At 40.0% G+C, this 27,297-nt stretch overlaps 1 protein-coding gene across 1 annotated transcript; it reads left to right on the top strand.

Annotated features, from left to right (window-relative positions):
• Positions 1 to 331: 331 nt before the first annotated feature.
• On the top strand, positions 332 to 24,066 carry b4galt4 (UDP-Gal:betaGlcNAc beta 1,4- galactosyltransferase, polypeptide 4). The gene is made up of 7 exons (XM_026259931.1): positions 332 to 447; positions 1,968 to 2,422; positions 3,222 to 3,454; positions 4,339 to 4,526; positions 7,145 to 7,267; positions 8,221 to 8,325; positions 23,125 to 24,066. The coding sequence occupies exons 2-7, from the start codon at positions 2,167 to 2,169 to the stop codon at positions 23,264 to 23,266; spliced, it is 1,047 nt and encodes a 348-aa protein (XP_026115716.1). The 5' UTR covers positions 332 to 447; positions 1,968 to 2,166; the 3' UTR covers positions 23,267 to 24,066.
• Positions 24,067 to 27,297: the final 3,231 nt, after the last annotated feature.

Genomic DNA, 27,297 nt, shown 5'->3' with positions numbered 1-27,297 from the left:
TACTGGCCACAGCAGAAATATATCTCTGTATACAACATTATCTTTTAAAATTATGTTTTTCTGAAAAATGGTACTTTCGCCCCTGCTCTCCCCTAAAGCATGGGGTAATTGTAATTTTTTGGTGAACTATTCCTTTTAATGTTATAAATTAGAAGTCTATTAATTAGAAGTAGAAGTTTATTTTAAAGAGAAATGCAAAGACAAGTCTGAGTATTTGGACCGGCCCAATATACAGTATGCGGTTAAAAAGTTGTTGTTTGCGAGCGGAATGGTGTAGTTACTGCATCTGTCGGCAGGTGTTGCGGTGCTCACCAGCCTCATAGACCAGCCTCCATTAGCAGAATGACTCCAAGCCAATGACGTCCCACCCGCGTCTGTATTTGCGGAAATGATGTGTTTTAGGACAGCGGTGGAGCTTGAGCTGAGAGTACAGCTGCCCTCACACCCGTAAGTCTTACTTTTTAATCTCCTTAAATGCCTTTGTTCTATTAAAAAATACCGGTTAAGATGTACGCAGTGCAAACTAGCATGTGTACGCTTAATGTAATCGCTAGTTTATTATTTATTTTATTTTTTTTGTCGAATGTGCGACCACATACCTTAACTTCGCTGTCAAATAGTCCCATTACAATCTTTAACATTGTTACTCATTTAAATAAAATAAAGTAACGTTAACGCATAGTCTTCGCTTTCTTTTAATTTGAAATGAAGACAAAATAATTCATATTTTACACATGATCTCAAGACAAGCACATGTCATAAATGCTAATTTTAAGGCATGATGAACCGATTTCAAATGACATTTTTTCAAGTGACAGTCATTAAGGGATAAAATACACTATCGCAATTATCTTACACTACAGATCCGGGGTTGTCATCCTTTTTATCCCCACCCAGTCGTGATATACAATGTTATTTCTTTCTCCTATAAAGTAAAACGTAACAAGAACTTCAGCCCCACAGTTGCAAGCACTAGCTAAAAACAATACCCTTTTAAATTGTTTGACGTGGCAAGGACAAGAGAAGGTACTGTTACAAAGAAAACAAATGATGAAATGCACACAATAGACTTAAGGTTGTGAAGTGTGTCAACAAGAAACGTGAGTAGAGGGGCGTAGAAGTGACAAGCGCTGTAAGAAGGGAAAAGGACAGCACTGAAAAAATTCTTAAGGTGAAAAACCTGAAGAATGTGATTAACAGGTAACACTTAGGAAACACTTTCTTAAGGAAGTTGTGCGGTATTTTGTGTATGTATGTGTATGTGTGTTTGTACCTGTCCTGGTGGGGACTTAAACCTGAATACACACAGACTCATGGGGACTTAAATTGAGGTCCACATTGGGAAACAAGCTTTTTGAAAATCTAAAAATACAGAAAGTTTCCTGTAAGGTGTAGTGTTTGTGTAGGGCGATAGAAAATACGGTTTGTACAGTACACTATATAAATCATTACGCCTATGAAAAATCCCCTCAGTGTGTGTGTGTGTGTGAGAGAGAGAGAATATCATATTGTTATAATTGTGATTGTAAAAAATACATGTATGTTGCCAACAAAGGTTTCCAGGTGTATATTAAGTTTAAATAAATGTCAAAAGTGTAAAGAGCTGTAATACAGACAAAGTGTGTATGGAAGAAACTAAAATCTAAAGACAGAAAGATGTTTTGCTCACTACGTAATCCTTATGATCCCATTTGTGTTATTTCATAGTTTTGAAACAGCTTACATGCTTTGACTCTTATATGAGCTACTTTATGATTACATATTGTCCGTTCGTGTGGTTTTAAACAACTGTTTAGTGTTTTTGCTGTTCACTTCAAAAGCACTGCAGTGTGACAAATGCATGTATATAATAACACAATAATACATAACAATAATCCATGTACTCTTTCAATTAATATGTTGCCAAGAAAATTTAGATTTAACATTTCATATCACCCTAATACAGTTTTTTTCTTTTTGTGTTTCAGCTTTTTCATTTAAGACTTCTCACAAGTTACTTCAACTGATGTATTATTTCCCCTCAAGTGAAACATGAATGAAAAAACAGATGAAAGAGACTTTTGGAGGAACTCTTGTCAACTTTGAGTGCTTGTTTATCTTCAAGCAGGTGCTCCGATGTCTCCTGCTTGCTGTTCTCTGGATTTCACCTCAAACTAAACTTCACTCATGGGCCTCTTTCCAGCCATGTCCAAGATCATACGGAAGGGGAAGTGTCTGTTTCTTCTACTGTTGTGTCTTTGCGTTGTAGTGTGGATAGCAACATTGTCAAATGATGACACAGTTAAGCCTGTCCAAGAAGGATCAAATCCTCCTGAAGATAAGAGTGGTGAGGTGTTTACTATGATGGAGATGATCCAGAGCAAAGAGGAGCGTGGAGAAGTCCAGCTGTCCAGAAGCTGTCCAGAGCACTCACCCCTGCTCCGTGAGTGTCTGATTTGATCTTTTTTTGTGGGTTGATCTTCATGAAATGCTATGCTTCAAGTATAGGCAACGGTCAAAATTGGTTTAAATTTGTTTTGAAGGAATGCTTTCTTCTGTGTATTCTCAGAAATAAAGGTAGGAAAGCTGTCACTAGGTCAATACCTTTTCAAAAGCTGCTTATTGACAAGGTAAGGTAGTTGTTTAGGTACTGGGTAGAGTTAAGGGGATCTTAAATATGGTCATGCAGAAAAAGGCATTAATATGTGCTTTATAAGTTGTAATAATCAGCTAATATGCTAGTACTATACATGCTGATAAAGCAACTAGCTAACAGTGAATAGTGATGCTTAATCTAAAGTGTTACCTAATAATCTACTAGAGTTGCTTCTAATTCCAGCATATAACAAAATATACCATAAAAGTATTGAAAAATGAAGAAAAATGGATGAAGTTTTATATATATAAGTAACTTTTAAACAACAATAACGTTTAAAACCTTAGGTCTTTGCAAAATGAGCTGATAATACTGGATAAAGATCTGAGCCATGAAACTGCAACACAGAGAAACGTGGGAATCTCACAACCACCTCTGTGTGAATGTCAATGTTTACACATCACTGTTTTTTTCCTTCCACAGCTGCTTGCTAATTCAGGCTTGTTTCCAAAGATGGGGCCCTGTAATTAATGTGGGCCCCAGCTGGTGCTGTATTTAAGGACTGCACCTGGTCCGTGGGCCTTTCACTTACTTGTGGGCCTGTGTACATGTGTCTTTATTTATTTCTGACTGTTCTTCACTGCAGGAGGCGCTTTCAAGCTGTCATTTGATCCCTCGCTGACGACAGGGCAGGTAGAGAGTGAAAACGGGGAGGTCGTGGAGGGTCAGTATAACCCCTCTGACTGTGTGGCCAGGCAGAGTGTGGCTATCCTTATCCCTCACAGAAACAGAGAGAAGCACCTTCTCTACCTCCTCTACCACCTTCACCCATTCTTACAGAGGCAGCAGCTTCACTACGCCATCTATGTCATTCACCAGGTGGGCTAGACTCCTATTAGCCGTGGCAGGCATTTTTGCAGTCATATGATCCTTGTTGCTAGAATTGGGTGCCATTTTTAGAGGGTCCAGTCTTAATTTAGTAAGGGTTTCATGGACCACAAACATCTTTTTTTTTTTTTTTTTGAGCATTTCCTAGTTTCTTTCTGCCATTTAAAAGGGACTTTTATTGCTTCTATACCTTTAAAGACTTAAACATAAACGCCCTCTTCATATGTGAAAAGCATAACAGTGTTTGCTTATGACTTTGCTCCTGGTTCCATTATAGTTTGCATTGCCCTTCCTTACATAACAGCCTGTTTGCAAAGCCTGAAATACATTGTTACGCATTAACTAAACAGTCTATTCTGCAAAAACTGGTAAGACCAAAATGAAATGACTGCAAATATTAAACATTGTGTTAATTTGGAAGGACACATTTTTTGTTCTTTATTTGAAAGAGAGAATTGGATGCTTTAATAATAGTTTATGATTTCCTTTTCATTATTACAGTGACACAGCAAGCCAAGTTTCTGATTACTGATTTACCATTTTTTGATAGTTAAATGTGGGTGGTTATGAGTCTTTTGGACTGTAGAGGAAATTGAAGGTGAAGGTGTTCCCATTTAAGCTTTGCCAGTTCTGCCAGTTGTTTTGTCGGTAAAAACTGTTAGAGTTAGATTCCGATCTTATAATAACAATTATTTAATTTTTTTTTAAGAAAATAAACATTACAAAAAACAAATAACATGATCTGAATAACATTCTGATCTTTGAAGTCATGAAATGAGTGTTGGAAAAGACCTGATGATCTACAGGAACTCACAACGTAAAAGATTTGCAAGCCTTTCCTGTGTGTGTAAAATATATGTCTGTTTGTCTTGTAGGCTGGAGATGCTACATTTAACAGGGCAAAGTTATTAAATGTTGGCTACCTTGAGGCTCTGAAAGACCACAGCTGGGACTGTTTCATCTTCCATGATGTTGATCTAGTTCCTGAGAATGATCATAATTTATACATGTGTGAGGATCAGCCTAAGCACTTGGTAGTGGGGAGAAATTCCACTGGGTACAAGTAAGTAATGCTGTCTTCTTCATTGAACAAACACATTCTTATCCAGGGCAAATTACAATACATTCTTGGAACAGGCAACATCCGGGTTAGATGTATAACATGTAAATCAATTAGCCGTACTGTTTCTCTTTAAAATACTAAAGCACCAGAAGTGCTGGAAGTAGGCATGGGCCGATTACCGGTTTCAAGGTATACCGCGATTTGAAAAAGTCACAGTTTCAAAACCACTAACCACTAGCGGTACGTGCTGTTTTCCATGTCTTCTCAATGACTGAAAGAGTAGGAATCACTCAGGCTGAGTGTAGTGTAGAGTGTAACACTGACCCCTCCTCCTCCTCCTCCTGTTGGTTGCCAAACCCATCCCTCAGAAAATCTCTAGATCCACCCTCAAAAGTCTCAATTTTTCAAAAAAGTCGCCAAATATGAAAACAAAAGAAAGTCAATTTGGTAAAGATATATATATATATATATATATATATATATATATATATATATATATATATATATATATATATATATATATATATATATATATATATATATATATATATATATATATATATATATATATATATATATATAGTACAGACCAAAAGTTTGGACACACCTTCTCATTCAAAGAGTTTTTTGTAGAGTCACACTGAAGGCATCAAGGGCTGTTTGACCAAGAAGGAGAGTGATGGGGTGCTGTGCCAGATGACCTGGCTTCCACAGTCACCGGACCTTAACCCAATCGAGATGGTTTAGGGGTGAGCTGGACCGCAGACAGAAGGCAAAGGGGCCAACAAGTGCTAAGCATCTCTCGGGGAACTCCTTCAAGACTGTTGGAAGACCATTTCAGGTGACTACCTCTTGAAGCTCATCAAGAGAATGCGAAGAGTGTGCAAAGCAGTAATCAAAGCAAAAGGTGGCTACTTTGAAGAACCTAGAATATGACATATTTTCAGTTGTTTCACACTTTTTTGTTATGTATATAATTCCATATATAATTCCATATGTGTTAATTCATAGTTTTGATGCCTTCAGTGTGAATCTACAATTTTCATAGTCATGAAAATAAAGAAAACTCTTTGAATGAGAAGGTGTGTCCAAACTTTTGGTCTGTATTGTGTTTGTGTATATATATATATATATATATATTCTTTACAAATGATGACAGCATAAAAATATAACAAAAGATTAAGTTTAACAACAATTTTGAAGTGAAATTAGGAAATGCTTGAACATGATAGAAATGTTGGAATTTGTTGGGAATTTGCTTATGTGTCACAAAAGTGCATCCCTGTCCTGCTCAAATGCAACATATATACGAGATATTATGGTTTTCCAAAAACTAAATCTTTATTCGTACAAATTTATTTCAGTCAACACACTCTATTACTACAAAGTAAGTGCAAAATACTGCATCCCAGCACATATGACATGCTGATGCACTGTGTCTCTCGGTATCTGATTGACATGACTGTGCATGATTTCTGGTATTACTTTTGTGTCTGTGGTTCAAATAAGATAGAAATGTGTAGTTGGTGCCCTCATGTTATCAATGAAATTAAGGTGTGCGCCATGGCAGGCATGGAGTACTAGTGTGTTCACTGCGCAGACTTCTTGGCATTATTGAGAGCAAGCATGAGAGGTCACAGCCTACAGCAGGGTGTGGACAAGTAAAAAATAAAAAATCTCCAAAAAATTCCTAGTTTTAATTAAATATAACTAAAATAGCTCCTTGTCGCAAAGAAGAAAAAACCCAGTCATTTAAAAATAACACATTTCAGAGCTGTAACAACAGTACCGTGAAGCCGTGATATTTTTGCTTAAGGTTATCATACCATCATAATCTCATACCGGCCCATGCCTAGCTGGGAGTAAATAAAAGCACTGACACTACACTACTATTTTTCAGTAGTGTGATCTGGGCAAAAGTGTTGTCGTAATTAGATAATAATTATAATAGTATTATCAGTGATTGCATACTTTCAAAATATTAAAGTGCACATCCAGTAAATTAATATACTTTTTAAAATATATCTTACTGGTGAAATCAATTCTTTATATATTTTGCTTTAGTCTGCAAGCAGGAGCTGCATGCATTTCAAGACTACTTTACTAAATGTTACTACTGAACTTACAAACTTAAAATTCCACATCACCATGGTGTAAGTTTTGTTTTGTAAAAATGTTTATATATATATATATATATATATATATATATATATATCAATGGTAATTTGATACAACTCTGTCATTACAAACTGTTTTGATTCAGATAATTATTAAATGAAATCATCTAAAGTAGTACCAAATCAAATGAAACAATTCACACATATTCTAATTGTAAATAACATTTGCACACAGTTTTTAATTTTTCAGGCAGGTTGTATCAAGCATTATGGAAATTGTCTGCAACAGCTTTTATTCTGCATGTAAAACTAAAATCTTAAACTTATTTAAGTATCTTGTTCCTTGCCATTCTACAGTTTTAGAGCTTCTCCATTTTCAATTGCCATTCAGCTTAACTGGATATGACATACCCCAAGTAATTTCTTGAATTTATTTTGTAAAATGAAATATTATAGTTATTTTTAAATAATTGTTGAAGACATTTGTCACTTTTTGCCCAGACTCAGATACAAAGGTTACTTTGGAGGAGTTTCGGCCATGACAAAGGATCAGTTTCACAAGGTGAATGGCTTCCCAAATTCCTATTGGGGCTGGGGTGGAGAGGACGATGACTTGAGAATAAGGTAAGAGAAACTTATATGGTTTAGGATGATATGGTTTAGGATAGGGCTGTGTGATTATTCAAAATCATCATAAAATCATGATTTGAGCATGCGCAATTTCTAAATCGCTTTATAGCACAATTTTCCGTGTCCCCAACTTCCATATAAGTATGCCATCCGAACCAATCAGAATGCAGCACACCTAAATGTTCCATTTAGACTGGGCATACGTCTACGTCAGGTTCACACACACTGTCTGTGATGCGTATTTTTTCCAAGCCCACGTTAACGGAACAGAGCGTTCACACTGCTCATGGTAAAAGATGCAAGAGATGTGAACAGAAAAGGTTAGAAAAAGAAAGGTGCGAAAATAATTAATATATAGCGCACGTGAAAAGAGAGATTTGTGTGTGCACAGGACACAGTTTGAGCGAGAGGAGACACGTTTTAAGTGCACGCACTCTCTCCGGGCGAGAGCAGTGAGTATCTGAGCGCGTGTGCCTAGTTTTGTGGCATAGCAAAGGAAATCTGCGTGCGAGTGGAGAGATTCGCACTCGCGTATTATTTTAATGTGCTACATACTGTATACGCACAGCAGACGGAGTACGTGTGAACCTGGCACAACAAATATATTTCAACACCTGAGGCACCGTTACAATGAGCTCTAATGCATGGCAAAAGTTTTTTTGTTTTTTTTGCCCTATGTCTAGACATTTTGTCACACCTTTTCTTAGTGATTATTTTGACTTATGTCTGTTCTAGGGACATGTTACAACTTTTTGGTAAAGCTCTAATTGGTTTTCTTTTGGAAATATATTTCAAATTCACAATAAATGCATTTATGACTGACAGAATAAATGTAATATGATTTTTGTTAGTGAAGAGAGATTTCTGATGTAGTATCATCCACGTTAGAACATTGTTGTCTTGGATAAGAATTTTAATAAGGATTTTAACAGAACCATCTTTTTCAGGGTAACACTACAGAAAATGTCAATAATCCGTCCATCCCCGGAAGTGGCACGCTACACCATGGTCTTTCACAAGAGGGACAGCGGCAATCAAATCAATAAAGACAGGTCAGTTTAAGTAAGAATGATAAATAGATGTTGTAGTCAAGTCACCTTTATTTATATAATGCTTTTAACAATACAGATTGTAACAAAGCAACTGAACAGTATTAAATAGGAAAATAGTGTGTTAATAATGCAAAAAGGCAGTTCATCATTGAAATCAATGATGTCATCATCCAGCTCAGCATTCAGTTTAAATAGTATCTGTGCAATCAAGTCGACAAAATCTAAAAACTAAGCAAGCCAGAGGTGACAGCAGCAAGGAACTAAAACTCCATCAGTGACAGAATGGAGAAAAACCTTGGGAGAAACCAGGCTCAGTCGGGTGGCAGTGCTCCTCTGACCAGACGAAACCAGCAGTTCCATATATATATTGTTGTTGGGAACCTTCTGTCTTCGAGAGACAATGGTTTAGAATCTGCACCCAGGTCAGTCTGTAGTTTGGTTGCAGACTCTGCTATGACTGTAGAGTCCGATACGGGAGCGACAGCACCGCTGGCACTTGCTGCAAGTGTAAGCAGTGGTGTTGTCATTTGGGGCAGGCTGAAAACTTTGCTGCCGGCGGGTCCTCTTCTCCTCCCACTGCATTGGTCTTTTTTCTTTTCGGCTAGGAGGACACCAGTCTTAAGGGTGGATCGCCAATTTTCGTGATCCAGTGTCACTGCTTCCAAATCAGCTATGCAGATGCTACACGCTTTCAAGTCTCGCTTGCAGGCGTCCTTGTAGCGCAAGGTTGGCCGACCAGTTGGTCGTGTTCCTGTGGCAAGCTCCCCGTACAGAACGTTCTTTGGGATACGACCGTCATTCATCCTGCACAGGTGGCCAAGCCAGCGCAGTCGCCTCTGTGTGAAGATGGTGAACATACTTGGCATACCCACCTGAGCCAAGATGGCTCTGTTTGTAATACAATCCTGCCAGGTGATGCTCAGGAGTCGTCTAAGGCAGCGCATATGAAAGGCATTCAGTCTTTGCTCTTGGCGAGAATATAAAGTCCAAGCTTCACTGCCGTAGAGGAGGGTGCTCAAGATGCATGCTTGGTACACCTTCAGTTTTGTTTTGAGTGTCAACAGTGTTGTCCCAAGCCCTCTTTGCTAGTCGAGCCATGGCGGTAGCTGCTTTGCCTATACTTATATTGAGCTCGGTATCCAGGGATAGGTTGCTGCAGATGGTGGAGCCAAGGTAGGTGAAATTCTCCACTACCTCCAGGGTGTGGTCACCGATAGTGATTGCTGGAGTGATGTTGACATCTTGAACCAACATGAAATGATATGATCAGATTCAAGAGCTTGGGGGGGCATCCAATCCTGTGTAGGAGAGTGAAAGGGCCAATCCGAATGATCATGTCGAACGCCTTAATCAGATCTATAAAGGCAAGGAACAGGTGACGTCTCTGCTCAAGGCACTTCTCCTGTAGCTGCCTAAGGGTGAACACCATGTCAATTGTTGACCGTTTTGCTTGGAACCCGCATTGCGACTCCGGGTACACACGATTGCCGAGCAGTTGTAGGCGGTTAAGGATGACATGTGCAAAGGCTTTCCCAAAAAAACACTGAGGAGGGAGATCCCAAGATAGTCATTACAGTCACTGCGATCACCCTTGTTCTTATAGACCGTGAGGATCTTAGCGTCTCGCATGTCTTGGGGTATGATGTCCCCTTCCCAGCATTTGAGCAGGAGATTATGGAGGTGGCCGAGAAGAAAGCTCACTTTTCCTGCCTTGATGATCTCTGGTGGAATTCCATCACTGCCTGGTGCTTTGCACAGGCTAGTGAATCGATGGCCTTCCCAAGTTCCTCGATGGTGGGTGGCGAGTCAAGCTTCTCCATGATGGGCAGAGGCATGGTATTTCGAATGGCTGTGTCAGTAACGATGTTTTCTCTTGAGTACAGTTCCTGTTAGTGCTCAGCCCATCTCTCCAACTGCTTTCTGCGATCTGTGATGATCTCGCCGGAATTAGATTTTAGGGGAGCAGTCTTGATGGCATTGGGACCAAATGCTTTCTTCATGCCTTCATACATGGCTTGAATATTACCACAGTCCGCCGAAGTCTTTAAATCAATACACAACTTCAGCCAGTAGTCATTCGCACACTTTCGGGCAATCCTCTTGGTGTTATTACGTGCCTCTCGGAAGGCAGCCAATGTCCTAGCTGAAGGCTGTCTCTTGTGCTCAAGGAGAGTGGTACGTTTTGCAGTGATGGCAGGCTCCAGTACCGTGATCCCTGCCACAAACCAATCTTCACTCTTTTTCACCTTCTTCCCGAAGGTGTCTGAGGCGACCTTGTACACGGTGTCACGGATATACTCCCATCGCATCGTAAAACACTCTCTACAGGGCAGTCCTCCAGGGCCTCATCAATGGCCCTGGCAAAGCGTTCCCGCAGCTCTGGCACTGATGTTCTTGCCGTGTTGATGCAAGGGCGGCCCTTTTGCTTCAAGCGATGGGTTCGTCCTAGGTTGGAGGCGCAACTTGCTGCTGACCAGGGAATGGTCCTTGTCGCAGTCAGCACTGTGATACGCGCAGGTGATGAGCACATGCTTGAGCATGGGTCTCCGAGTAACAATAAGGTCAAGCTTTTGTTTGGATCTGGGTTGTCTCCAAGACACTCTGTGGTGGAGCTTGGTGGGGAAGAAGGTGTTGGTAATGCACAAGTTGTGGTAAGAGCATAGCTCAAGTAGTCGCTGTCCATTCTCATTAAGCTTGCCAACGCCAAAATGTCCAATGCAGTGTGGCCAGGAGATGTAATCAGCGCCCACCCGGGCATTGAAGTCTCCGAGCATGAGCAGGTTGTCTTTCGGTGGAATCTCTGCAATTTTGGCCTCAAGTTTATAATAGAAAGCATCTTTGTCCTCAGCTGTGGAGCACAGTGTGGGGGGCGTATACGCTAAAGATGTGCAAGGGTCCCGAGGAGGTTGTGAGACGGAGGGAGAGGATACGCTGAGAAGGAAGTTCTACTGATGGTAAGAGAGAATTTCACACTGCAAAGCCTACCCCATAAAGTCAGCGCTTGTCTTGCTCTAGTCCTTGCCAGAAGAAAGTGTAATCTCTCTCCTTCAGACTTCCACTGGATGGAAGACGTGTCTCTTGAAGGGCATCAACATCAATGTTGAGCCTTAAAAACTCGTGATTGATGATATCAGTTTTTCTAGCGTCGTCAACTTGCTGAAGATCGTCACAGAGGCCAGGGCACAATGTTCTTACATTCCAGGTTGCCAGCCGCAGGGCTGGTGACTTTGTGGTATTTTGATTATTTCCTTTATTTCCTGGTGCTGGGTTTTACAACCTGCCTGTCGATTTTGTCTAAGCTCAATGCACCCGATGAAGCAAGCAGGTTGTGGGTGGGGTAATACCTAACTGCCCGGGGGCTGCCCGGGTTAAGGCGGGTGGTAACGACCCAATGGAGCACGATGGTTCCTCCCACCGTCGGGGGCAACCCCTAGCGCCCGGCTCGACGCAAAATGAGCCACAACTTAACACTGGTAAACTGCTGCTCCCCGTGTTGTTTCTGCACTGAGACAGTGCAGCTGCAGTGACCTCTCCAGGTGCATGCCTGGGCTAATAATATGGAGATCCTGGGTTGCCCAGACGTCAGGACCCCCTCTAGGCTTTGCTGGCAGGGTCTGACAGAAAGGCGAGCCAATACGGTCAGTGTCAGCGCAGCTGCAGGAGTTGCCGGATGGTGACATGTTCCTTCGCCATCTGCCTGAGGGGCTCCACTCCTGATTTTCTGTTGGGGTTTACTCCCTTAGCCTTTTCTTTCCCTGGAGCTAACCACAAGGCAGTGGCTCACGAGGGTTTCTGTACAGAGTTTTCCTTCTCTGTTGAGGTATGATGGTATATCCCTTGCGTCGCATATTTATGTATATGTATGTACGTATATGTATATATAAAATTATAAAAATTGAATTCTTTTTAAGATGATGGTTTGCCTCCTTAAAATGTATAGTAGTGTCATATACTTAATCCTACATATCTCTGTCGGTTGTAAACAAGCAGTTATATAGCACAAAGGTCATTCCAAAATGCATGTTTAGTGGAAAAAATGCTGAAGATCAGTAGACCGACAGTTCTCCTTGAACTGTCACCTTATTGTGGTGGACAGGTTTGAGTACCCGAATGATCCTGGTAGCTATGTTGTCTGGGGCTATATGCTCCTGGTAGGGTCTCACAAGGCAAACAGGTCCTTGGTGACAGGCCAGACTAAGAACAGTTCACAAACCCCTAATGTTAACATTTAAATCAAGGACCTCGCACGGCATGGCGCAGCCGGGGCCCCACCCTGGAGCCAGGCCCGGGGTTGGGGCTTGTATGCGAGCGCCTGATGGCCGGGCCTTCCCCCATGGGGTCCGGCCGGGCTCAGCCTGAAGGATTGATGTGTGGCCGCCCTCCTGTGGGCTCACCACCTGCAGGAGGGAGCGTAAGGGGCCGGTGCATGGTGGATCGGATGACAGTCGTAGGCGAGACCCCCGACGAACAGATCTCTGGACACGGAATCTGGCTTTAGGGATGTGGAATGTCACCTCGTTGGCGGGGAAGGAGCCTGAACTTGTGCAGGATGTCGAGAGGTACCGACTAGAGATAGTCGGGCTCACCTCCACGCACAGCTTGGGCTCTGGAACCACACTTCTTGAGAGGGGCTGGGCTCTCTACCACTCTGGAGTTGCCCATGGTGAGAGGCAGAGGGCTGGAGTGGGTTTGCTAATAGCCCCCACACAGCTCAGCCGCCATGTGTTGGAGTTCACCCCGGTGAACGAGAGGGTTGCTTCCCTGTGCCTTCGAGTTATGGATAGGTCTCTCACTGTCGTTTATGCCTACGGGCCGAATGGCAGTGCTTACTACCCGGCCCTCTTGGAGTCTCTGGGAGGGGTGCTGGAAAGTGCTCTGACTGGAGACTCCGTCGTTCTACTGGGGGACTTCAACACTCACTTGGGCAGTGACAGTGACACCTGGAAGGGGCATGATTGGGAGGAACGGCCCCCCTGACCTGAACCCGAGTGGTGTTCTGTTATTGGATTTCTGTGCTAACCACGCTTTGTCCATAACGAACACCATGTCCAAGCATAAGGGTGTCCATCAGTGCACGTGGCACCAGGACACCCTAGGCCGGAGGTCGATGATCGACTTTGTGGTCGTGTCATCAGACCTTCGGGTCTTGGACACTCGGGTGAAGAGAGGGGATGAGCTGTCAACTGATCACCACCTGGTGGTGAGTTGGAGCCGATGGCGGGGGAGGAAGCTGGACAGACTCAGCAGACCCAAATCTACTGTGAGGGTCTGTTGGGAACGTTTGGCCGAGCACCCTGTCAGAGAGATCTTCAACTCCCACCTCCAGCAGAGCTTCAACCGGATACCGAGGGATTCTGGAGATATTGAGATCGAGCGGACCATGTTCTCCACCTCCATTGTAGCTGCGGTTGCTCGGAGCTGTGGCTGTAAGGTCTCCGGTGCAGTCCTATCGGGCATGGGTGGCTTGTGGGACTCCGGAGGCAGCTGACAGGTACCGGCAGGCCAAGCGGACTGCAGCCCGGGTAGTCGTGGAGGCAAAAAATCAGGCCTGGGAGGAGTCCGGTGAGGCCATGGAGAAAGACTATCGGTTGGTGTCAGGGACCAAGACAGTGAGGCAAGAGGACACAGGAGGTTTTTCAAAAACGTGGGTACCCAAAATATTGAAAAATTTACATAAAGACCAAAATTAATAACTAGGCCTAAAAAGAGGTCAACAAAAATAACTGAATATAAACTCAAATACATCGACTCATAACACAAGGTTAACTAAACAAAACATTGACCTGCCCCTAAAGACAGAAGAAAGCTTATATAACAGCTTGACAAAACCAAATAACATTGAAGGGGTAAACCAAACTAACACTTGGGAACTTGAGAGCTAACTAAGGACAAAACCCCCCTGGCACATGGTGAGACATGGTATGGCCTAATGAGCTGGCTCCTAGATATAGGTCTCCTCAGCCCTTAGCCACTCCTTTTGCCCAACCAGGAAGGGACCGCCCCAACAGGTCCAGGTCACTCAAGACAAAGAAATATGTAATTAGTGCACTCCCTGTAAATCAAGATCAAGGTAAAGCAAAATAAACCAAATCAAAACTGTATTGTGTTCCTTATTTAAATAGCATAGTTTAGATGACTGTAAATAACAAGTGCAGCAAACTAAGGAGGTGAACCAAAACCATAATCAAATGTTTTGAATTGAGGTGATGGCACCCTGTGTTGCCGTAGCCATCAAAGTTGGTCTCGAAGAGATTCTGGCAAACTGTTCGACGCCTCAGGAGGGGGAATCACTGCCCTACCAACACTGTTTACAGTGGAGATGGACACCTGTTGACCCCAACAGAATTAGCACCTCCAAGTCCGAGGCCATGGTTCTCAGTCGGAAAAGGGTGGATTGCCCACTTCAGGTTGGTGGAGAGTTCCTGCCTCAAGTGGAGGAGTTCAGGTATCTTGGGGTCTTGTTCACTAGTGAGGGAAGGATGGAACGTGAGATTGACAGACGGATCGGTGCAGCTTCTGCAGTAATGTGGTCGCTGTACCGGTCTGTCATGGTGAAGAAAGAGCTGAGCTGTAAGGCAAAGCTCTCGATTTACCGGTCAATCTACGTTCCTACTCTCACCTATGGTCATGAGCTGTAGGTCATGACCGAAAGGACAAGATCCTGGATACAGGCGGCCAAAAGTTTTCTCCGTCGTGTGGCTGGGTGCTCCCTTAGAGATAGGGTGAGAAGCTCGGTCACTCGGGAGGAGCTCAGAGTAGAGCCGTTGCTTCCTCCACATCAAGAGGAGCCAGCTGAGGTGGCTCGGGCATCTATTTCGGATGCCTCCTGGACGCCTTCCCAGGGAGGTGTTCCAGGCACGTCTAACCGGGAGGAGGCCCCGGGGAAGACCTAGGACATGCTGGAGGGACTATGTCACCCGGCTGGCCTGAGAACGCCTCGGGGTCCCCCCGGAAGAGCTGCAAGAAGTGGCTAGGGAGAGGGAAGTCTGGGCGTCTCTGCTTAGACTGTTGCCCCCGCGACCTGGCCCCGGATAAGCGGAAGATGATGGATGGATGGATGTTTCCTCACAATAGTCAGTTCACTTGTATGGAAGTCTTTCTTCCATTGACATGCATTAAAAAACTCCAGCCCATTTTCAATCCAAGCCCAATAATTAAATTCATGCCTCAAAACAGGGTACTTTTGGCATCGTGGAGTTGACATCGTGTTGAAAATTTGAAAGATTTTTTTTTTTTTATAGAATTGACCCCTGGTTTGATTTAGAGGTCGACTGATATATCGGGCCGATATTTGTCATTTTTTTAATATATCGGCATCGATATCCGTGTTTAGTAGCGCTGATTTAAAGTCAGGCACGTCGGCGGGCAGCCCCGTATTATTGGTGCGGTGGAAAGTAGTGGTGTAAATTATGTTTCTTTCTAGAGATTCGTTCATTTTCAGTTCGTTCACCAAAATGATTTGTTTAGAATCGTTCACTGATTCGTTCAGTGATAATTTCTTCGTATTACACAAATATGCCAGCAGGTGGCAAAAAATAGTGTATTATGTGTGTGGTGCCTCAAGCGATCTTTTCTAACTCCTGTATATTGTGGATACTTACTTGTATATTGACTTTTTTCATTTGGATTATTCCCTCTTTATTTTTCTGTTTGTTGTTTCTTTGGTACTTTGTGTTTTCACCATTGGACTGTGTTTATTTTTTGGCACTGTAAATAAATTTCACTTGCACATGAGTGCTATTGCGGGCTGAGCCATCATTTAACATCTTTTACGGACATTACGGACCTAGCGAGTGGTGGTTCTCGCTTTATCACAATGTGTTATGTCTTTAGTCAAGGAACGTGTTCACTTGTTACAAAAAACTGATCTAGCTTTATTAAAATGTGTGTATAATCGCATTCAATATATAAAGTCTAATTAAGTTGTTTAGATGAACAAAGCACAAGGTTTTCTTGCCTAATTAGCATTTAAATTGTTTGGTCAGACAGTTTGTATATTATATATTCATGTTCATAAATCGGGGATTAAACGTGGAGTTGCTAAATATCAAAACAAGTGTATGTGCACAGTACTGTACCTATAACTGCGCTTTGCATTTTCCGAGATTGACATGCTAAATGGCAGACTAACCCGGTTTACTAACGACATCGACATGTAGCCATTCATTCAGCTCGTTCACGAATGATGTGTGCCAATTCAGTCATTTCATTCACGAACGAGGTGTACTAAATCATTCAACTCGTGCACGAACGACATGGGTACCAGTTCAGTCATTTCATTCACGAACGAGATGTACTAAATCATTCAACTCGTGCACGACCGACATGGGTACCAGTTCAGTCATTTCGTTCACGAACGATAAGATCTCTAGATCTAGTTCAGACTCATATGAAACTCGTTCATTGAAGGGCGTATTCGTTCACTACATTCAACAAATCACATACTCTGTCACATCTCATACTCGAAGGCTATTGGCTCGAGGTTGAGTAATTCTTTGACAGGATGAAATGGTTGTTAACCGGTTCACCGAGCTGCGCATGCGCTGCTGTGGAGGGAGGAACTTCATTGAACGAGAAATATGAGTCAGTGGATTACGTGAACGATATATATATATATATTACTTGTTTTATATATTTAATACTTGGTCAGCTTATTGATTTGTTTGGTTAACTTTGGATACATTTTTTATTTTAATACCTTGCAGTGCACAATTGATAACAGAAAATTGATACAGAAAAATAATTTACATGAAAAGGAAAGGATTACATGTATAAAAACATGCAAATGTTATTTCAGCAAACACAACTGTTTTGAACGAGCACACATTTTATAACAACCCAAAAATGGCTGCTTTGTTGTCTGTTGAGGAAGTACAGACGTTCCTCTCGCTGATAGCAGAGCAGCGGATCCAGTGAGAGCTTGATGGGGCGATGCGGAATGAAAAAGTCGCTGCAGTAGAGGTGGCGCAACAATAAACGATGTGAATAATCCCGCCCACTCTAAAGCGATACAAAACTGCAGTGAAAATGCAAGTCGAAAATGCGAAAGTGCCATAAGTAGCCAATCTCTGTCATCCAATCATCAAATCTTTCTACCATGTATATTGTGGTTTAGTGTTTTTCAGATATTTTTTTCTTGATTTGCATTATTTTCATCATTTTATAAAGAATTTTATCTTGAGTAAAGTCTTGTTAGTGTCATGTGAGTGCATACCATTAAAATGAAAACAAAAAAAAACATTAAAAAACCTTTAATGAGTAAAATATTTTTGTGACATCATGTTTTAATAAATCTGTTTAACATTTTCCCCGCCAGCATTTTTGAAAAAGTTGCCAGCCTCCGCCAGCAAATTTTGATTATATTGACTCCAGTATACAGTATTTTTCTTTATGAATATTTGAATATCCAGTATGGCAAAATAAAGATCAGAGCCTCTACTTTTAGAACAGTTTATTCTATCTTAAAGCATTGTTTTTTATCAACACTTGAATATAGGTAGGTTTCATAAAAATGCATAATGCATGTGGAGCAAAATCTGAGAAAATCTTATTTTTGTCAAATACTATATCTGGATAATATTCAGTATGATTATCAAAGCATAAATCCAGTCAATTGCTTCCGTCAATACTTGCAAAGCTTGCACAGATATATTTCATGGATCAGCATTTTACTCTGTAACATTATGCAGTTTTCATTTATATTCTCTCTATTTCTACGAATTATTTTTAATATACAGGAGGTTTTGTACTCATTCAGAAGATGTGTAATAACGCCCCTGAGTGTATTACAGTGGAAACATGAAAAGCTGTAAAAAACCCATCAGTGGTGGGGAAGCATTGTCTTCTAAATGATAACTTGTCAATGGCTGGGAAAGAGTTAAATTCACTTCCACAGTGACAGATTAGACTATTTTATCATCATCACCATTAACTATCATTAATAACTGGTATGTGGTTAGTGTTTAAGATGTGCTGTTGTGAAGTTTGAATCTCTTTTGTCTTCATTTCAACATTAGGGAATAGTGGTTGAAGCTTATGTGCCTAATCGCATCAGCAGAGCATTATTTGTTTGCTCAGTGTGTTTCACCGTGGATTCATTTGTAAACCAGTCATTGTGCATGATTGGACCTGACATTAATGTTTTTGACTTTTGTTTTAATCTCATTGAGTTAAAAGCATCAGAGGTTCCCATAAATGCACATTAAAATTAAGATATTATACATGGATATCTCACTATAAATTCCAAAATGCATCTCATGACAGGTATTAATTAATAAAAATACATAAATGCACAGCTGTTTGCATTTGTACTTGCATCAAAAATATATATAAATACACTGTTGCTTCTCCAGCTTTTATATCAAGGAGTTGTTTTTTAATAGTCATGAGGGTTGGGTCGACAGACGATGATGTTGTCCATCATCGATGGCTAATAGACATCAAGATATTGAGCCGGCATTGTGATCCCCCTTGCAATACGCCACATCCCAATAACATGTTTTGAAAGAAAATGATGTGTATATGGAACCCCTAAAGGGAATAAATACGAGATGGGAGGAAAATATGAAGAGTTTGGTTTTAAAACGCTATAAATCCATTTTGATTAATTTAATTAATTAGTTCTCTTTACCTAGAAAGTGTCAAGATGAAAACCACTCATTTCTGTTTCAAACTTTCACAGATCATCTTTAGGTTTATAATAACATTAAAAATTCTAATCCAAATTTAGATTTTCAAAGATTTATTAATCTTATTTTCATAAGATTTCAATCCAGATTTGCTTTAATGCAATAAATCCAAAAAATCAATATGAAAGTTATTTTATATACAGCCACTGGACTAAAAATACATTAATCAGTCATCGCTCCCAAAATGAATTCAATGTCTCATCTTGTTTGCTATAAATTATTTACAACAATAAAATTAAATTTTATCATGAACAACCACAGAAAATCCAAAATGACATTTCCCTTATATTCAACTTCCAAAGGTGCATTCATCTTTGCCATTTTACAATCATTTAGTGCTACGTGCTAGTGCTACTTGCTTGACTAGTGCTATGTGCTGTATTAACAAAAACATAAATGATATTAATAAAAACATCAACACTGACAATGCTATGCAATATTGCATTCATATTCGAATGAGATTCTTCTAATGAATGCAATGTTGCGTAGCTTTTTAATGATCTGCGGCTCTGTGGATTAAATGCCGCCTCATCTGAAAGCATGTGATAGAGATTTACCGGTACTATTAATCACAGAATCGGCTGAACTGACGAGATGCACATGACAATCAAATGTGATTTATCATGCAACCCTTGTTTGCTGATCACAAAGGACAAAGTAGATGAGAAAAACTAGGATGCCATTACTGTCTAGAGTGATTGGAATGGTTCGCTGTGATTGGTTGAGCGGATGTATTGGATTCTGCAGAGAAAGGAGATTGGCATTTGTTGCGGTTTGGTAAAAAAGAGAGAAAACATGACCTAATAAATTGGCGGGTACTGCATTTTCGTAAAAAAAAAAAAAAAAAATAACTTTTCAATGTAGATCAGAAACAATACTCATTTTGGCTGAAACTGAAATTTTTTATAAATGCCATTTATCGCATATTGGAACTCTCTCTCAGTTATTTAATTGGGTAATTATAGTGTATATATGGGCATCAGGAAACCACTTTTATGCCTGCTTTTACTGCTTTTATTTTGATCCTTTAATCCTACCCCACACTTGAATTTAACAACTACCTTACCAACTATTTACAAGCAGCAATTTAGGAGTTTATTGAGGGAAAACTCTGAAATAATAGTGAATATGTGTTCCTTATTCTAAAGTGTTACTGAAATAAGTATTACATTTGAAGCTCTCTCGAAAATTTGCAATTTTTTTACTATTATATATTTTTTGATTAACGTATTGTGAAAAATGTTTGTGAAATTGCGTGGTTTGCATGGAACCTAACTACGTTTGGAAGGTATTTTTATCTTTAGTCCAGCTATGCTCTATTGATTTCTCCTTCTCATCTCACTAACGCCCCAGTGGGCAGGACTAAAGATGCAATGATGCAGAAGTAGGCATTGAGGCATCAGATTCTGCAAATCCAGGCTTTCATTGCACTATTGACATAATAATGTGACAAAATTAGTGCTGTCAAAGATTAATTGCAATTAATTGCATCCAGCATAAAATATTTAGTTTGTGCTGTTTATATTTGTTATGTGTATATATAATTACACATAAATGCAAGTATATATTTAAGAAAAATGTTGTCTTTGCGTGTGTGTGTATATACATATACATACATATATATCTAATTTAATCTAATTAATTAGAGGCTTTGTAATTACTTAATCGAAATTTGACCTGAGAACAGTGAGAAGTAATTTTTTTCACATGGATTTATAGTATACCATTGAATAATGACTGAATACATAAGCTTAAGCAACAAAATATTGTTTATTTTTGTTCAACCAGACCAGTGCAATTTTTGCCATGAAGTGTAGCAATAGCATATTTAGAAACAATTTAGAAATAGTACATTTCAGAAATTCAGGAAGCTTATAGGTGCTGGAACCTTCTGTAAAGTGTTTTTTTTTAAGTAATACACAATACTGTCAATTACATTCAGAACATTGGAAACACTGACTATTAGAAAACATCTCTCTGTTGCTTCAGAGGCCATAACATACTAAGTCCAACTCTCAATACCCTTGGCCAAAACAATAAAGAGTTTAACATAAACTGTTGCACCAACAAAATAATACATAGTTCAACATAAAGTGTAAAGTCCACGCTAGCTGCTATATGTTTTGCGTTGAGGTGATACTTGAGGCTCGATGTGCTGCTGCGGCGATATGCGAACGCTAGTTGGTGCTCCAGTATAATCGGTCCGCCAAAACTTATCCAGTGAGAAACGTTCCGCGGTGCAAAAATAAGTTATTAAAAATGCGGGGGGTTTTTTTCTGTAATTAATTAATCTTAGTTAACGTGTTATTTTTTGTGTAATTAATTAATCTCAATTAACGCGTTAAAGTCCCGGCCCTAATACATATATATATATATATATATATATATATATATATATATATATATATATATATATATATATATATATATACACACATACACACACATATTTACTATATACACATACACACACATATATACTATATATACACACACACACACACACACACACACACACACACACACACACATATATATATATATATATATATATATATATATATATATACACAGTGGGTACGGAAATTATTCAGACCCCCTTAAATGTTTCACTCTTTGTTACATTGCAGCCATTTGCTGAAATAATTTAAGTACATGTTTGCACATTTATTAAAAACGAAAAACTGATTGTCCCAAACATCTTCCATTTAAGGATTATGGAGACCACTGTGCTCTTAGGAACCTTAAGTGCAGCAGAAATTTTTTTGTAATCTTGGCCAGATCTGTGCCTTGCCACAATTCTGTCTCTGAGCTCTTCAGGCAGTTCCTTTGACCTCATGATTCTCATTTGCTCTGACATGCACTCTGAGCTGTAATATAGACAGGTGTGTGGCTTTCCTAATCAAGTCCAATCAGTATAATCAAACACAGCTGGACTCAAATGAAGGTGTAGAACCATCTCAAGGATGATCAGAAGAAATGGACAGCACCTGAGTTAAATAAATGAGTGTCACAGCAAAGGGTCTGAATAATTAGGACCATGTGATATTTCAGTTTTTCTTTTTTAATAAATCTGCAAAAATGTCAACAATTCTGTGGGTTTTTTTTGTCAATATGGGGTGCTGTGTGTACATTAATGAGGAAAATATATGTATAAATGTTTGTATGTGTGTGTGTGTGTAAATATTGTTAAAATATATACTGTAAGTGTTTGTGTAAATATTTAAAAAATATATATTGTATGTGTATGCATTTGTGCATACCCCAAAAGTTCCCCAAGAGTTCCCCAAAAGCATCGTGTGCTTGAGTACATCGATGACCCATTAGCCGCGTTTTCACTGTCGGGCTAAATGTGGGCGTGCTAGTGAGTGCCAGGGCCAGTCGTGTTTCCACTGTCACTTCCAGACTCGACTGAATAAGAAGGCTATTTTCATAACGCTTAAGCGTTAAAAATAAATAAATAAAATATAAACACATTTATTTCTGTGTGACTAATTTTGAGTCCTGATAAATTCATTATGATCAATGTATCACTTATTCTATAGTAAAACATCGATGCTTTTGAATTTAAATATTTAAAAAAGCATGCAAATGCTTTTATCATGTTCGTTTGGAATCGCACTAGTTCCAATGACTTATATCTTTTTTCTAATAACTTCTCTTTGTTGGTGTAATGAAGGGGTTGTATGACGTTGTTCCTGAGAGGCGTGTAAAGGCCGTGTTTTAGTGAAGCGCAGCGGTGCTTCAGGCTCAACTGTGGAAACACTGCACTATTCTGGCCTCGGTGCTATTGGCCCGAGGCTATTAGCCCCACCTGGCCCATCTAAAGCTCGGACTCGTCCTGGCCCAACAGTGGAAACACGGCTATTGAAACCAATGGAGCTAAGATCAACTTGTGCTTACTATGCTTTTGGGAAATGCAGCCCAGGACGCTTTTATAATACAATGACCTTTTATAGTATAAAGGACATGCCAAAAGATCAAGGAAAATTGGATTTATCAATTCATGACCCTTTTAAAAACTTAAGAATATGATAATGTTGTACTTCACATGTAAATGTTGATTTTCAGTGTGGTGTCTGATTGTTTGTTTTCATTTTGCCCAACACAGGATGCAGTTGCTACGCCATACTCATCAGGCATGGAAGACTGATGGTTTGAACTCCTGTTTCTACAAGATTTTGTCTGTCCACAGAGCACCACTCTTCATCAACATCACCGCGGACATTGGCCGGCCGGAGCATGCTCATTGAACCGGGTTTTTGGACACTGACATTTAAGAGACAGTTAGCATTAAAAACCCAGTATTCACCAGTGCCTGGCAGACCCAGTACTAGCTGTGCAGGTTGCACTATGGTTCTGTCCAACTTTACTCTTTATGGCCCTGCAAGATAATAAGGCCAGAATTCTGATCAAACACTACTTTAAGTATTACATTAGTCAAATAGAATTTAATTAATCTGATCATGTAAACCTTTCAGGGTTGAAATAAAAACAAATTCAATATTCAATACCTCCAGTTATGAAGTTATGGGTTTATATAATGTATTCTGTATGACTTGTATTCGTTAAGGTCATTACAATATATGGCAAAACATCTGGGAGTAATGGAACACAAAAGAGCTTCCCCTGACAGGCCAATAGGTATATGGTGTAGACTTAAATTTTGATATAGATATGATTGTACTTTAAATGGGCAGAGGAGGTTAACTTGAGTCAGCATGTTCTGTGATGATGATTCCAGATGAACATGCTTATTATATCTGGTGTAAAATGGTAGATACTGTAGTAGGTGTATGGGTCCAATGATTTGGTTTGATCAGTTTCATTTCAGTGAAATGTAGCTGTAGATGGGTTAATTATGTTACATTTTTACATTGTTCAGACAAGAATGGCTGTTCACTCATAAAACTGGGTGGTTTTAACTTTTTTCAGAGATCATTTTTACTTATTGCTGTGATCCTTTCCATTTTAAAAACTCACATACTGTGTCACAATCAGAATTTGTCAGAATTTAAAATGATCCATAAAATAAAGTACACTACAGACTGGAGTCTGCTTCAGTTTTTAAACCTTTAGTACAATATTTTTTTTTTGCTTTTCAGAAACAAAGTTTGCTAGAAAATGATCTTAACAAGTTGCATTTCAACATAGCCATCTCATCAAACATATTGACTGTTGAGTATGAGGATAGAACAATATGAGCTTTTTTTCCTACCACAAAACAAACACACAAAAAAGCCCCCACCTATAGTGCATGAAGATCTATTTAGAGACATTTTCTGTGGACCCCACTTTTTCCCCAGAAAACCTGGTATCATGATTTAAGAAGGGTTCTTTCAGAAAAGATAATTTGTTGTAACTAAACATTTTACGTATTTTATACTGTGCAGAAATAATGGACAAAAGTTTGCATGAATAGGGTATACATTAGTATCCCATTCGATTTTGTAAAGCAATCAAAGGGCAGAATGCAACATTATCTTGTGATAATTCCTATGTATTTTATGTAAATTTTAGTTCTAACGTACGCTTACGTTTTTACAGACACTAAAACGTACAATACTGACGTATTTTCAGCTTCTAATTGTACAAATACTTATGTACTTTCAGCATTTAAATGTGCAAAACTGATGTATTGATGACACCTAAAAATGAATCTTTAGAATAGTGAAATCGTGGCACTAATTTTATTATTATTATGGTTTTAACTTTTCATATCAATGACCTTATTTTCAATTCCATTTTTTTAATTGTTTACTTGACATTTCGGTTTGCTTTGTGATTTCTACTGCGGTTTTCTTGGATTTCGTTTCCAAGAATAGGCCTACATAATGTTAAACAAGACTCCACATTAAACCTTAAAATAAATAAAATTTCTGCAATCGTTTAACATTTACTTGCCATGTAATGTTTACTATGTTTGCCATGGGCCACAAAAGGCTTTTTCTTCAACATGCTGTGACTAACAACAGAACTATAAAATAAATAAAAAATGCAATATAATTACGAAATGAAGCCATTTTATTCATGCGCTGTAATCCAAATCTTCCGAATCCATACAATTTCAAGGAACAGACCCAAATCCAAGCCTTTATTTGGCGATCTTCATCTCCATCCTGAGCATCCTGAGTCCAGTAACCATAAACAGCAAAGCCTACAGACTGACGCGCTCTTTTAGGGCCTGTTCCAAATGGAACACTTCATGTGCACTTGCCGTCTTACCCAACACTCTACGGACACCTTGACAAAATTTTAGACATTTTTTTAGTTTACTCGCAAGACATAAAAAAATTATAATAAATAATAATACAAAAAAAAAAAAAAAAAAACATTTGTCTTTCATGATTTCAGTAAAAAAAAAAAAAAAAAAAAAAAAAAAAAAAAAAAATAATATATATATATAATAAAAATGTAGAAAAAATGAAAGAAAATACTGTTAAGATAACAATGATGCGAATTCTACTAATAAGAACAACATAAAACGCACTAAGGATTAATGAGCTGCTGGATTCATGAATATTATTTAGGCTGTGTTTGTTCGCTCGAACTGATTTGCTGAAATCAAAACAGGGATGATAATACGTGAGTGCCAGCCAATGTGATTTTTGTTTGCGCATTAGTTCCGCCCACTGTATGAGTTAAAAAGAGCAATTTCTGGGACCAAACAAACTTCACCATAGGATATGCTATGAAATGATTAAGCATTTATCAGATCCTTCATTAATTGTCATTTTAAACCTTTATAATAAGGTATGGAATTCAGGAAAGCTTCCAATGGAATGGAAACATGGAGTAATTATCCTAGTAGCAAAATCAGGAAAAGATCACACGCAACCCATTAATTGTAGGCCTATAGCTGTCAGGACTCGGGTATGATCTGTCCTTTTTTCTTCCTTTTTCTTACTTTGTTTGTTTTTATATATATTTTTCGTTTCTACTCATTTTTCTACACTTGTTTTCGTTTTGTTTCCTTTTTTTCTTTCTCTCTGATTTTTAATATATTTTTCTGGTTTTTCTTCCCTTCGCTCTAGCGCCAGCTGATCTCGCTCTGCAATCTAGGCTGCGGCTTGTCTGACGCACCTGTTCCCTCTATCTCATTACTCACCCTATTTATTCTGCTTGATTTTCACCCATCCTTGTCAGTGTGTTCTGTGACCTTTTGGCGTTTGGCTTCGGTTCTGTCCTGTTCTGGTCAGTTCGCTTGTTGGTTTGTCTGTCCAGTTAGTGTAACCTGTGCTTTGCCCTCAGAGGATTTCGAACCGCTCTTCTGGTTTTCGACCTGGACTGTTTTTGACTCTGGTACTGCCCGCCGTTCTCAGCCCTGTCTGCACCTCGCTTGACCCCTTGTCTGCCCGACTATTCTCCTGCCTGCTGCTTTGGATTAGTTGCTCCCTCTCTCCTGGCGTTCTCGGAGGCTGAGCGCACGACCTGACTGAAGTCAAGACTGATTTTTCCCCGCCAGAGGGGTTTTGTTGTTTTTTTGACGTTAAGACGTCCTCTTTAATAAAATACTAATTTTCAGCCTCACTCCGCTCTTGGGTCCTCATCTGTCCTGACACCACACACTGACCAAGAATGGACCCAGCAGAGAGCTCAACCTGGCAGGCGGCTTTGGAGCATCAAGGAGCGATGCTGGGCCGTCATGAGATGGAACTGTCTTCCACCCGTCACTCTGTGGATGCCTTGTTGGCTCAGATCGCGGATTTAATGGGTCGACTCAACCTTCTCACTTGACAGGAATTCCCTTCACCGCCTCCCGGGCCTCTCCCGTCCGATTCCTCCTCTGAGCCGAGAGTGAACACCCCCCCCCCTGCTTTCTGGTAGAGCACGTGATTGGGGGACTGCGGTATGGGAGTCACAGGCCGCGTGCTGCTCGGACTTCAGTTCCTTTAAGGAGGAGATGGTTAAGACCTTTGATCAGTCTGTTTTTGGCAAGGAGGCGTCCTGACTGTTAGCGCGCCTTCAACAGGGCAGGCATTCAGTGGCAGATTACTCGGTGCAGTTCTGTACCCTAGCCGCTACCTGTGGATGGAACACCGAGGCCCTTATCGCTCACTTTTTAGAGGGTCTCAATGACTCAGTCAAGGATGAACTGTTTTCCCGCGAGGTTCCAGAATGATTGGACGATGTTATCAGTCTGTCCCTCTGCATAGACGCCAGGAGACAGCTTCGCCGTCGAGTTCGAGCAGACTCCGAGCCTGTCACGTTCGTCCCTCCATCCCAGACTACCGAGGAGTGTGAGCCTATGCAGGTGGATCGCTTGCGCCTCACGCACAAGGAG

The sequence above is a fragment of the Carassius auratus genome, unplaced genomic scaffold (assembly GCF_003368295.1).
Source record: "Carassius auratus strain Wakin unplaced genomic scaffold, ASM336829v1 scaf_tig00215316, whole genome shotgun sequence".
Taxonomy (NCBI): Eukaryota; Metazoa; Chordata; class Actinopteri; order Cypriniformes; family Cyprinidae; genus Carassius; species Carassius auratus.
This window is presented reverse-complemented; position numbering and strand designations above follow the sequence as displayed.

Coding starts and splice junctions, on each gene's coding strand:
- b4galt4 (XM_026259931.1), top strand. CDS start 2,167: ATGGGCCTCTTTCCAGCCATGTCCAAGATCATACGGAAGGGGAAGTGT. Junction 2,423..3,221: donor AGAGCACTCACCCCTGCTCC/GTGAGTGTCTGA, acceptor TCTTCACTGCAG/GAGGCGCTTTCAAGCTGTCA. Junction 4,527..7,144: donor AGAAATTCCACTGGGTACAA/GTAAGTAATGCT, acceptor CTTTTTGCCCAG/ACTCAGATACAAAGGTTACT.